Genomic DNA, 14,070 nt, shown 5'->3' on the forward strand with positions numbered 1-14,070 from the left:
ACTAAACTGCAACCTTAATAATTAAATTATATACTTAACAACTTACGCGCATCTTTATCAACTAAACTGCAATCTTAATAATTAACATATAAACTTAACAACTACGCTATAAAGCTTAACAACTAAACTCTAATATTAGTAACAAAGCTGTGAGCTAGCTTAACAACTAACATGTAACATTATCAACTAAACTATAACATTAACAACCAATATATAAACTGAACAACTATACTGTAAACTTAATAACTAATATGTAACCTTACAACCAAGCTGAACTAATATGTAATCGTAACAACCAACTAAAAATCTTAACGACTTAACGATAAACTCAAGATCTTAATATCTAACTCATAAGAATAACAACTTCAGTCCAGTTGGGTTTTATCAGTGACGTGGGATTGATGGTGGCGATGGCAGGAAAAGGGATGGCGGCATTGTAGATGCCGCGAGGTTCGCTAATGAAGAGGTTTGTGTGAGTGATGAGGATGCTATTGACGGAGAGGTTGGAAGAGAGAATGAGGAAGGGGAAGGTGGTGGTGCAAGAAGTCTTGAGAGGTTCGAGGGAGGGACGAGTTCCGCTGTTGTCGATCGGAATCGAGGGTCGGAGTAGAGGAGAACAATTAAGATCATTTAAGGGTTTTTTAAGGAGAAAGGGGCATTTTGGGATTTCCGTTAGGGAAGGGGAAGGTGGTGGTGCAAGAAGTCTTGAGAGGTTCGAGGGAGGGACGAGTTCCGCTGTTGTCGATCGGAATCGAGGGTCGGAGTAGAGGAGAACAATTAAGATCATTTAAGGGTTTTTTAAGGAGAAAGGGGCATTTTGGGATTTTTTTTAAATAAAATACACTAATAAGGACATATATGAGCTGGATGGGGGTGATTGATTACAAAATTTAATTTTAGAGATATTAAATTTGTTTACTTATTCTTGGGACATGGTGAATTTGTCTCTTTATTTGGGGGCTAGAAATTTCCCAAAACATAATGGGCAAGGCATAAAAGTGGACCCAATATGTGGGCATATAAATCCAGCCTGTTTTTGGTCAAAGATCACAGTCCAGTCAATTAGGCCCAGCTCAGCCCAATATGTACAGTTCGATTCCTTTTTACCGGACGAAGCCTTTCCCTAATCTTTAAACCGAAGTACGCCCTTATTCTTTTACCCTCGATCCCTTTCTCTCTCCTTCAGCTTCCTTCAAACCCTAGAATCAATCCCTCTGCTTTCCCAAAAATAATCAGAAACCCTAGAAGCTCAGAGCTTCGATCATCATCATGTCTGTGCTATTGTGCGGCAAAAGATCGCCGGCGAGCTTCTTCGAGGACGAGTACCATACGCCTGTTCCAGCCTCGAAGAGGATCCGGTGCTCCGCCGCCCTCCAGTTCTCTCCGCCTCCGGCCTCGGTCACGTCACCACCTTCGACCGTTGTTTCTCCAGTTGATCGGCTTAGGGCTCTGTTTCCTGATATGGATGAGGAGGTAATATTTCTATGCCCGTCCTTGAATTGTTGTTGTGTTTTTCGTATAATTACTTTTGATTGGATATGAAGGAATTTTGGTGGTGATTATTTTCTTTCTCCTTCTTTGAAAATGATGTAAAAAGTAGCAACTTTGGAAATTTACTCGATCATATTCACATCACAGTAAAAAAATGTCGTATAGATAATAATACTAGTAATGACTATTGATATTTAAGTAATAACTCGCTAGAGACATTTAATAAAATTACCCTTCCTGTTAAAACGAAGGCCATTTGGTGATACTACTGCAATGATTGTAAGTTTTGTCACTCTAAGAGTAAATTTTGGCTAAGTATAGGAATTTCAAATGATCATCCTATGCATTAACAAAGGCCTTTAGCAATGGTCTTTAATATTAAAAAATGTCTTTTTCTTTAGGCCCGATTAGGTTGCTGATGAAGATTTTGGGGGTATGTCTTTGTTCTGCCTTGCATACTTGTCCACTTCATTCAGAAGAAAAGGAAATCTAAATCAAAGTTTGTAAGAACCGAAACGGGAAAATCTTTGAAATGATGGTGTAGTTGGATATGAGAATGCAACCTGGCTCATCCAAGTAACTCTTCAGATGTTATAACTATAAGACCCCATAAGACGGAAGTAATAAATTAAAAAAAATTTAGAGAATATCTCAGTTTGGATGCTTGCATCTGTAATTGGCGATATTAGTACATAACGACAATGGTGACAACTATAACAACAAAGCCTTTATTCCGATTAATTGGGGATTAGGGGACATTATACAGGCTAAATTTTTCTCTTATTCTATGGACATCTGAACCAATGTGAAGGCGAGCTTATTTCGTAAGATAGTGATGTTAATTTTAGTTCCACTTAAAGATTTAATGTAAAGGCCGAATTGTCAATAAACTTCATGCGCACGGAATTCATGTATGTTGAATATCATACTGATTTTTTCATATATGTCTTCCTACAGTCAGTTCCAAAACTAACCAAATGGTCTATATCAATTAACAACTAGTGTCCATTTTTTTCCCTTTTATATTTAATCATTTTATCTGATTATTATTAGCATTATTTTCTCTTCGAAAATGACAATTGCTATTTGAAACACGCTTGTCAACCTTTATTTATCTTTCTTTATGTTGTAACATAAGCATATTGTTTGATTTCTTACAATTGATAGTTCACTTATATTTTCTGTCAACATTCTTTTAGTTGCTCGCGAAAGCACTTGAAGTATCAGGCAATGACTTGGACATTGCGATAAAGAATTTAAATAATCTCCATTTGGAGTCAGCGAGGGCAGAATTAGACTTTTTCACTTATTTCAACCTCAGTTTAAAATTCACATTAAACCATTTATTATTATGACATCTAGCTTTCTGATACGGCATGGCCAATGCCGCGCATTTTTTTTGGATTTTAGTGCTAGGCTTTTTCCATCATAATACTAAACTTTGATTGATCTTATAACAACTTCTCTTGATTCTAACCTTAACCATTAGATTTTATATTTCAACTTGATCTTTGGTTTTAATGTCAACCTGCTTTAATATGACTTATCTTTTAACATTCATGCAAAGCTCTGGACTCCATGGTATTGGACACAGTGGCCAGCCGCCTAGGAAGGTGCCTAAGTGCTGAAAGTGCACTTTGAAGTAAGTTGGGTTGTGTTAAATAAGAGTGGCTTAGAAGTTGCATTTTGTTTGGACACATCCATAGCGAATAGACCAATTCTGCAGTCATTTTAGTTGTATCCTATATAACTTCACTGCAAATGTTTGGAGCAGCAAAATCCTCGAGTATCATGCCCTTTCTTAGCACAGGGCTTGCTGGCATATACTAATTTACATCTTTTTTAATATACTTGTGAGTATGTTGAACATGTAAATCATCTACTTTCTTTTTTATGCTTGCTTTCTGCCAAGAGTATGTCATATTTCGCAGTAGAGAACACAATGTTTCAACTCACAATCCTATACTTACAATTTTAATGACATAACAAAGAAAAAAAATTCAAATGTTTAATTCTATTGTTCCTTATGATTAAGATGGTTGTTCTTAGGATTTTTTTTTTGTTTTCCCTATCCCTGAGGATGTCATCTGTGTAGACAACAACAAAGAGTAAATGCCCAAAAATACTATTCATCCATTTCTGGAACACTTGAGGGGCATTTTTTAGGGCAAATGACATAATGTTCTATTCATAATGTCCACCATTAGGACAACTGAATGCTGTTAGCCTTTTGCTTTCTGCATCCTTTTAATTTACCAGAATCCTGATTTTGCATCGGATTTATTGATCTATTTAGCATCTCGGATTCTGTATAATATTAATTCACTGTTGGGGATGAAGAAAATGTCAAATTTGGTGGCTTCATTTACCTTTTTATAGTTAATGACCATATGAGCATTTACTGTTCATTATTGTCACATAGATGACATCCTAGTGTTCTCAAAAACTAAAGAAGAACACAAAGAACACCTGATAGCAGTAGCACAACTATTGCTCAATCACGTTATTTTATCTCTTAAAAAGATAGCTTTAATGAAAGAAGATATCAAATTTTTAGGGAAAAAAAAATAAATGTGGTCATGTTGAATTACAAGATCGTATCATTACAAAGATCAAAGAGTTCAAAGGTAATTGTAAAACTCTAAAAGATCTGCAAAGCTTTCTAGGCTTACTAAATTATGGAAAAAAGTATATATCTAATCTCTCCGAAAAGATTTCTTCGCTTTAGAATAAACTTATTGAAGAACAGAAGAAAATATAAAGACAAATAATAATGGAGTAACTTGTTGGGATACTGACAAAATTAAAATAGCACTCAATGATGAACAATTACAAGAAATTGGCAACATCAAAAAAGAAATAAAAGAACAAAAAATCTTTATCAACCACAATCTAGAGATACATTAGTTATACAAACTGATGCTTTAGATACACATTGGTAAGGAATTCTATTTGTAATTCCACCAAAACATCTGCGCTTCGAATTAGTATCTGAGCCTGGTTCAAGGACAAAGATCAACCAATTAGACCCTGAAATATGTGCATATTGCTCTGGAAAATTTAAAGGACTGGAAAAAAATTATGCTACATATGATAAAGAATTATTAGCTATCAAAACACTATTAGTTCTTTAAAAATATACTTACTATTGTCTGAGTTCATTATTTAAAGAGATAATCAAGCTGTTGCACAATTTCTTGAAAAGAAAATTAATTCTTTAATTGAGAAAAATGTGCAAATAAGATGATCCATGGAATTAGAGAATTATATTTAATACTATTTGATATATTACTGGATTTACTAATATTGGTGCTGGCTTTCTTTTCTAGCATGACTAGTTTCTTACCAGACAAAAAGCCCAGTAAATGCAAAGTACCTCTTCCTCCTTAATTTGACCTAAAGGAAAAAGGTATGGAAGAAATATCCCCAATACCTCAAATAACTCAAATCATCAACAAACATCTTAATATAGACATTAAGGAAAAGTACATTAAAATTATTGCCTGATTCCTTACCAATCTAGAAAAATGATTACTGATGGATATAATGAAGTACTGAGATGAATGAGCTTTATAATAAGTCTTGATGCACAATTTGCAAAACAAAAGTATACTCATCAGTTAGCGTAATATATTAAAATAATTACCACACCTGACAATACTTATGATTGTCCTTATTGTATCAAGTGCATCAAGCATGAAAGAAAATCTCACAACAAAAGAGGCAATAAGTAATGAATTTGTTAAGATAAAGGGTAAAACAAAATGAGAGGATAAAACTCCTCCAAATAAGAAGCCTAACGCTCCCTAAGGATATTAGAAAATGCCATTGCAGTTCAAGGATGTAGTAAAAAACTTGTACAACACCAGTTTACCTGAAGAAGACTACATTGCTATCAATAACCTTTGGAAGAAACTCTAAAAAAATGAGGTTTCCGCTCCATATACTAATGCATGTATCTCGGCATTAAAAAAATTACCAAGAAAAAGAATCGCAAGATTCAAAATCTTGAGAAAGGGTACCATAAATTTAGAAGCATTATGGAAAACCTCGTGAGTCAATCAACCTTGACAATGTCAACGACACTAAAGACTGAAAAGGAACAAATGAAAATTTCTTTAGGATCAAGCTCTAAGGACTATCCTTGAAGAAATTGAGATTAAAGATTTGGCAATAACAAAAATAGACGCCTTCGCCAAACTAGTCCATTACTTTAAGTTTGATATCTCTGAATATCAAGCCCAACGAAAATTAAGAGACATGTTTGATAGTTACCAGAGGAATCTGATCAATGATCAGACAATGCTTTATTTTTTTGAAAAACTAAAAGACGACGGGATTGTTCAAATCAGCATCCTAGGTTATATTAAATCAATATGTCCGATTACGGATACTAGCAAGTTTTGAGCTTGTTCCCTCTTTTAAAGAACACATCCAAAAGGGCTAGTTCATAAATTATATATTGATAAAACTAGACCCGAAGAATATAAATCCTTCATTCCTAGTATTTGTAGTCAGACACTTGAAGAGAGGAAAATATCATAAGGTTTTTGAGTTCACCATATTGACCATATGAGAAGAGCCATTCTTATCAAATTTGGAGGATAGATCCCTTAACAAGGGAACCACTTTTCAGGCATATCCATTTTAATGAAAAAGAATGACCTTAAAGAAGAAGAAAAATTAGCAGCAATTGAATTCTTTGAAGCACTCCATTATAACAATGGGAAAATAATAACACAGAATCATATTATTCTTTATCTTCCAACCCTAATCTTCAAAGGAAAAGAGCTGAAAGAAAAATTTGAAGAAATCATGGTCTTAGGACCGGTAGCCCGCTGAGCAAAAGAGCAATATGAGCTAATGATGAGTACAAGAGGAAGTATTTTCCCAATACAATCCTTTGATCAAGATACAATTCCAGAAACTGATTAGAAGTATGGTGGGACTAACTCGACCTTAAAGATGTAAAGGACACCGAGGAAAACACAGCAAGAAAAAACGAGAGAATATAAAGACATCGTCACTTTTCCAAAAAGTTCAAAGCCATTGTTTAAAGCAACCTTGTAAAAGTTATTTTTTAAAAGCTACTTATTAAAATTACTTTATTAAAGTTACTTTTTTAAAGAAAGATGCCTCCAAAAGATGATTTCCGAATTCGTTGCTTGTTTATATAAGAGGATATAAGAGGAAGGTTAGGTTCTAAAGAGGGCATAAGAAAATTGGACAATTTTGTTGTGACAAAATACAAGGATATCTTTTGGAATATGGTTGTACTCAGCTTTACCGAAGGAGAAAGCTTTATCAAAAGAAATTTTAAAAACTATATAAATTTAGAAAGTGAAAGTTTTCTAAACAAAACAATTAATAAAAGGGAAAAACTCAAAGAGAAAAAAAATCAAAATACACTATGAAACTCCAAACTTCAAAGAAAACATGTAAATGCAAAAAAAATCAAAATACACTATGAAACTCCAAACTTCAAAGAAAACATGTAAATGCTTCATATGCCAAGAAGTTGGCCGCTATGCTAATAAAAGAAAAATACAAATAAAATAATTATAGAAGATGTTTTATCTGAGTTTGGATTGGATCTCAGAGATAAACCAACTTCGAATCCATTCCGACAATTCATATTATGAATTAATATTGTAATGAGACACAGATAGTGAAGAGGATTATGGTTATCCTCAAATTTACATGATGAATAAAGAAACAAATAGTTTATCAGGAGAAGATATAGAATCCTCTAAAACTGATATACATGATCCCAAGAAGAAAGATTCTCTGTTTGAGATGAGGATATAGAATGGCTAAAACTAACCATTCCCAAACCTTATAGAAATAGTGTTTATAGGAAAATGAGGACTCGAAACTAACAACACTCGTGCTATTACATACAGACGTCACCACAATCCCAGCATGCTGCTTTAAAGGAGAGCACATACTAGTTTTGTTTTCTACCTCCAGGCGTAACTTGATAAGCAAAGCTAATATAAACAGAATAACAGAATTAAACTATATAATAAAGACAGATTGGAGAAAGAAAGAAAATTTAGAACATCATATTAATAACAAGAAGAACTTGCAACGATTTTACTATAGGATTCCAGGTCTGCAGACGACTTTGATACCACTTACAAAAGATGGAACAAATTTTATAGGAGACTCAATGTTGTTATCTTATTCTCTAAATTTTTATGCCCTCTTTAGAACCCGACCTCCCTCTTATATAGACAAGCAACAAATTTGGGAAGCATCTTTTGGAGGCATCTTTCTTTAATAAAGTAACTTTAGCAAAATAGCTTTTTGAAAAGTAGTTTTTGCAAAGTTGCTTTAAATAATGACTTTGAACTTCGTGGAAAAGTGACGATGTCCTTGGATTCTCTCGTTTTTTCTGGCTATATTTGCCTTGGTGCTCTTTCATCTTTAGAGTCGAGCTGGTCCCATCATGCTTTTAACCAGTTTCTGGAGCTGTATCTTGATCAAAGAATCGTACTGGGGAAGTAATTCTTCATGTGCTCATCATTAGCTCATATTGTTATTTTTTACGGCGGGCTATTGGTCCTAAGACCATAGTTTCTTCAAATTCTTCTTGCAGCTCTTTTTCTTTGAAGATTAAGTTTGGGAGGTAAAGAATAATTGGTTGATCTTTGTCCTTGAACCAGGCTCTAGGCTCTAATACCAATTTGGAGCGCAAATATTTTGGTGGAATTGCAAATAGAATTCCTGCCCAATGTGTATCTGAAGCATCAGTTTCAACTCATAATCCTAAGCTTGCAATTTTAACGACATAGCAAAGAAACAAAACTCAAATGTAGAGTTTCCGTTGTTCCTTTTGTTAAAGGCACCAAAAGGCTGTTCTTACTTCTTAGTATTTTTCTATTTTTCATCTTTGGTTTTTGATAGTTTTATGGCTAGGTAAAAGCCTCTGGATCTCTCACCATGAGCATGTTGGAGTAGCACCTTAGTTCTTGCATACTAAGAACTCCCAGAATAATGTTACAACCAAACACAACTTATAAAGCGTATGCCATATCAGGATCATCAAACAACAGTTATTCTTGCAATTTTTTTGATCAAATGGAATCATATATCTGCATCAACTAAGGAGACAGAATCTTTGCGCATCCCAGTGGCAATTTAACTTTTTCACACTACTGTAACTGAAAATATCACAGGTAATTTGAGTCATTGTGGCGGGGATGGTGCTTCTGAGAACCAATCTGTGGCCTGCAATCTTCCAAGCTCTGGATCAGAATGGGTTGAGCTGATTGTGATAGAGATGTCAAATGCTTCAAATATGGATGATGCCAGAGCTCGTGCATCCAGGGTTTTGGAGGGCTTGGAAAAATCAATTGTCGCACGAGCTTCTGCTGAAGCAGCTCAAAGCTATCACAAGGTACATGCTCATGTTTCATCATTAAGCTATGAACCGCTATGTCTCAAATATTGTTATATTTGAATGCGTCTGAGGTAATGAATTGTTGTAAATATAGGAACATGCAATAATGAAGGAACAAGTCGAAAAGCTGCTTCAGGAGAATGACATTTGGAAGCGAGGGTTTAAAACCCTGCATGGGCAAAAGGAAGAATTTGACAGATGCAGCATAGAGCTTCAACAGTTAAAGGAGATGATGTCGCAGCGAGACGAACAGCTGAGAAAGCTCCAGGTATCATATAAAACGTTCATTTATGATGCAATAAAGGTGGTATTTTTGTTTGTTTTTTATTTTACCTTTTTTTGGTGGTTGTTTTGCAGATAGAGAACTATGAGTTGAAACTGCGACTAATGCGAGAGCAGCAGAGTAGCCAGATGCCAGGAAGGTTTCACCCTGACATATTTGGGTGAATCTCCAATGATGAAATTAAACAAAGAAAAAAAGGAAGACGGAAGTGATAAAATTTATTGATTATTGATGTTGTTCCCATTGTAACGGTTTCCAAATTGAATTAATTTATGTTTAATCAGAGGAGAGTAAAATATCATAGGGCTTTGGGGGTAAGATTTAGCAGATAACAAGGTAATGGGAAAATCCCTATCCTTTTCCATAGTAGGTCTGTTATAAAGATATCTGCCGTCGGGTTCAAATTATCATTTACTTGTGGTTTGTTGGTGTTTTTGGTGCTTAATATCTTTGACCCAATATTCAGATTTTCAGGTTTTGATGCAAAAGTATTGACAGATCAAAAGCTCTTTAAATCCTTCGTCCAGTCTTTTACCAGGATCATGAGCAGTAGAGATGGCGACTGGGTGTTATATTTGCGAGGATGTGGACGATATTTCTGATTCGTAAGGCTCATCCTCGTAATCAAATGCAATTGCAATTGCTGGTACAATACATTTTATGCATCAGCGATGAATACGAATGGTCATACAGGCATAACCCCTCTTCATGTTTGTTTGAATAATGTCTATTTTCATGACTCTCAATAATCTTTCAATATTCCCTATGTGGACTTTGAAGAAGCTTGCTATCATAATTGCTAATGCCTGCGCTTCTTACTGGTTTCTCGGACGATAGATGCAAGCAGATTTGATACGGTACGTGTTATGTACACGCTCGCTCACTAGTTCAGTAGTAAGGAAAAAAAAGAGTTTGATGTAAATCCGGTTGGATATGGATAAGAAATTGTTAACTTTGTCAAGGTTTAATTATCATATGAAATTTGAAGGTTACTGACTAGTTTTCTGTAGTTTTAGAGCTTAAATTACTATCTTCCTTTAAATTTAAAAAAAATCCTAAGCTTATCTATACTATCAGTTCTGCTAAAATCTTCTAAACATAAAGATATTTTCCGTCAGGAAAACACTACAGACACACCCCCAACCACACCTTGGGACACATCCCCTCTCTCAGCTACAGTGCACGGGGCCCATTTTAGATTTTTTTAAAAAATCTAAAGTGGGCCCCGTGCACTGTAGCTGAGAGAGGGGGTGTGTCCCAAGGTGTGGTTGGGGGTGTGCCTGTAGTGCCACTCTATTTGTTGAGCTTTTTGTTGGATCAACTACTAACAAAAAAGCAATTAAATAATCAAGATATATGAAGAGAGAGGAAGGGGGAGAACAACTAAATTTATGCTCTCTGTTTTGTTTTGGTTGTTGCTACAGTATACTTTTTTTTCTTTTTTATTTTTGTACAAGGATGCATGAATGCCTATTTAAATGCTTACAAAATTCATCTATCAAGAGTTCTAATATAATAAAAACTCTAAAGACAAACTACTCACAGCCTGTAGATAAATAATATGAACTAATTCCTAACAAAACAAACTCTTATAAAAGAGGTGAATTTCTATAGATAATAAACTCAAATCATTTTAGAATTAGGATTAACTTCAACATCCCCTCTTAATCCTAATTCTGTAAAGTCTTCATTCCCATCATGCACTTCAACTTGACAAACACTTCAAATGTCAAAGGTTTCGTGAGGTTGTCCGCACGCAACTTGGTCTTCAGACTTGCAATAAACCAACATGATCTCAATCTTCTCAACATTGTCTCGTAGAAAGTGGTAACGAGTATGAATATGTTTGCTCCTTCCGTGAGCGACTGGATTCTTCGCCAAATCAATTTGCGTACTTGTTGCCAACATAAATCTTTGTAGAACCTTCAACGTGAATATGAATTTGACCTAGTGCATTATGGAACCAAATTGATTGACAAGCACTCGATGTAGCTGCTACATACTCCGCTGCACAATTTGAGAGTGCAACAATAGACTGCTTCTTCGATGACCATGAAAATGCGGTGGAGCCAAAATTAAAAATATAGCCAGAAGGACTTTTACGATCATCATGATCTTCACTCCAATAACTATCAGAATAGCCTACAACATCACAATTATTAGATAAAGAATAAAACAAACCATGATCATAAGTCCCCTTTAGATACCGCATAATTCTCTTTGCAACTTGTAGATGAGATTAGCAAGGGTCCTCCAAATATCTGCTGATTAAACCAACTCCATAGGCTATATCTAGCATTGTGCATGTGAGACATCTCAAACTCCCAATAATTTGCTTGAAATAAGTAGAATCAACTTGTGCACAATTACCTTCTCGAGATAATTTAGCACCAACCTCTAAGGGAATTCTAACAGGATTGCAATCAAACATCTGAAACCTCTTTAACAACTCTGCACAGTACCTCTTTTGACATATGAAAATCCCATCATCGTCTTGAACAACTTCAATACTGAGAAAATAAGACATCAAGCCAAGATTTGTCATCTCAAATTCATGCATCATCGACTTCTTAAACTCTTCAATCGTACTAATGTTATTGCCTGTAAAAATCAAGTCATCAACATAAAGGCGTAATAATAGTATATCACCACAGTTGTTTATCTTCACATATAAGGCATGATCGGAGGAGCACTTCTGAAATTCATTTTTCTAAAATAAAAAAAATCTATTCTTTTGTTCCATGCTTGCGACGCCCGTTTTAGTCCATACAAGGCTTTCTTCAACTTGTATATTTTATGTTTGCACCCTTTCTTCACAAATCCAAGTGGTTGCTTCAAATCCAAGTGGTTGCTTTACAAAAACTTCTTCTTCAAGTGGCCCATCAAGAAAAGCTGACTTCACGTCCATCTGATGAATATTCCAATGCTTCTGTGCATTCAGGGGAATTGTTATTCTAACAGTTTCAATTTTAGCAACAAGAAAAAATATCTCTTGGTAATCATAACCAGATCTTTGCTCGTAGCCTTTCGCCACCAATCTTGCTTTATGCCGCTCAACCTAGCCGTTCGCTTTAATCTTTATTTTAAAAACCCACTTCACATCAATTGCTTTATGTCCTCGTGGGATATTAGTAAGCTACCACATGTTATTCTTCTTAATCGCTTTTATCTCTTCTTCCATTGCATTTATCCACTTAGGATCTTGAATAGCCTCTTCAAACATATATAACTGGCTCACAATCTACAAACATTGTAAAGTGCGCTATATCTCCATCTGCATCAACATCATCATCTGGAGTTACTTTATAATCTCTCAACAAAACTGATGGTTGACTATTTCTTCTTGGTCTTTTAACTTCTAATGGAACTTGCGGGGTTGGAGCTTCAGGAGCATTGGCTAGTGGTGCTTCTTCAGTTGCAACATGGACACCATCTTTAAGAATATCAAGGAGAGTACGACGTGAATCGTTTTATGTTTCTAGATCCCAATTCCAAACTTCTTCTTCGGCAAACATAACATCTCTGCTTACAATCACCTTTTTTATAGTAGGATTGTAGACTTTGTAGCCTCCGGACTTGTAGCCAATAAAAACTATCTTCTCGCATTTGTCATCAAGTTTCTTTCTTCTTTCTGCTAGAATATGAGCATAAGTAATAGAGCCAAACACTTTGAGATGTCTTACACTTGGCTTATAACCAGTCCACACCTCTTCAGGAGTAAGATTATCAACGCGCTTTGTTGGTGACCTGTTCAACAAGTATATAGTTGATGCGATATAAATATGTACCAAAAATGTTGCAAGTGCACAACCGTGTCAAGTTATAGTATAAAGATATCGATCCCACGAGGAAGGTGTTTTGTAGGAGAAAATATAAAATCTGTTCTTATGTTGTGTGCGTGACAAAATAGGAGTGATGAGTGAATATGATTGTGAAGAGATTGAGAGAGTGAAAATGGTGTGTAATTAGGCAAAAAATGTAAGTGAGAGTGGATGTGGCAAAGAATGAATGTGATTAATAAGGCAAGAAGGAAAAATCAAATAAAAATCAAGAATGAAAAATAAAATTCAAGAATAAAAGAAAATGCAAGAAATTAAAGATGGTGGATTCAATTATAGATATGGGTAATCTAAAATTGAACCCATTTCTTAGAAAAGGATGATTCCCTAGAGGGTTCTAGCCTAAAGGCAAATCAAACAAAATAAAAATAAATAAAAAGAAAAACTAAACCCAAGAGGGTTCTAGACTCAAGGTGAATAGTGCAAGAAATTAAAATCTAACTACAAAATAAATTACAAAATCTAAACTACAAAATAAATTACAAGAATTAAATGCAAGAAAATAAATCTACTCTATAAGCATGAAATAAATCTAATCTATAAGCATGAAATAAATCTAAGGTAAGAGGGTTCTAGCCTCTTGGCTATTTAACAAGAAAATAAAATCTAATTATAAGCATAGAAATAAATCTAAACTAATAAGCAATAAAAAGAAATAAAAGAGAAAAAGAAAATAAATGCAAACCTCTAAATAATTCTTCATCTCCATCTTCATCATCCAACAAAGAGAAAAAATATTTAAAGTGGTGAAAAAATTATTATTAATAATTATAACAAAAAGTTACAAATTTGGAAGGCCTTCTCAATTAAGAATAGCCCTCCTCTCCAAAAGGAGTTATAAAAATTTTTACACCCCTAACCCCTCACTCTCTACCCTTATTTATAGTAAACATCAGTAAATGAGAGCCATTGGATTAAAATCTTATCCAAAAATATCAAAAATCAGTCTTAGATTCGTAACTAACTGCTCAGGGTATCGATGCCTGCATCGATACAGGTATCGATGCAGGCATCGATGCTGATGTTGGTATCGATGCAGGCATCGATGCCGC

General features: G+C 34.7%; 1 protein-coding gene across 1 annotated transcript; it reads left to right on the forward strand.

Moving 5' to 3' along the window:
• Positions 1,123–9,597, forward strand: LOC109840061. Its single transcript, XM_020408558.1, has 5 exons — positions 1,123–1,473; positions 2,691–2,811; positions 8,643–8,893; positions 8,991–9,164; positions 9,254–9,597. Exons 1-5 carry the CDS (start codon positions 1,270–1,272, stop codon positions 9,341–9,343), a joined length of 840 nt encoding a protein of 279 aa, XP_020264147.1. The 5' UTR covers positions 1,123–1,269; the 3' UTR covers positions 9,344–9,597.

Source organism: Asparagus officinalis, chromosome 5 (assembly GCF_001876935.1).
Source record: "Asparagus officinalis chromosome 5, Aspof.V1, whole genome shotgun sequence".
NCBI lineage: Eukaryota > Viridiplantae > Streptophyta > Magnoliopsida > Asparagales > Asparagaceae > Asparagus > Asparagus officinalis.

What these genes read in the sequence shown, in the direction of transcription:
- LOC109840061 (XM_020408558.1), top strand. Translation starts at nt 1,270, where the DNA reads ATGTCTGTGCTATTGTGCGGCAAAAGATCGCCGGCGAGCTTCTTCGAG. An exon ending in TTTCACTTATTTCAACCTCA is followed by an intron (nt 2,812 to 8,642) that starts GTTTAAAATTCA and finishes CAATTTAACTTT; the next exon opens with TTCACACTACTGTAACTGAA. An exon ending in AACAGCTGAGAAAGCTCCAG is followed by an intron (nt 9,165 to 9,253) that starts GTATCATATAAA and finishes GTTGTTTTGCAG; the next exon opens with ATAGAGAACTATGAGTTGAA.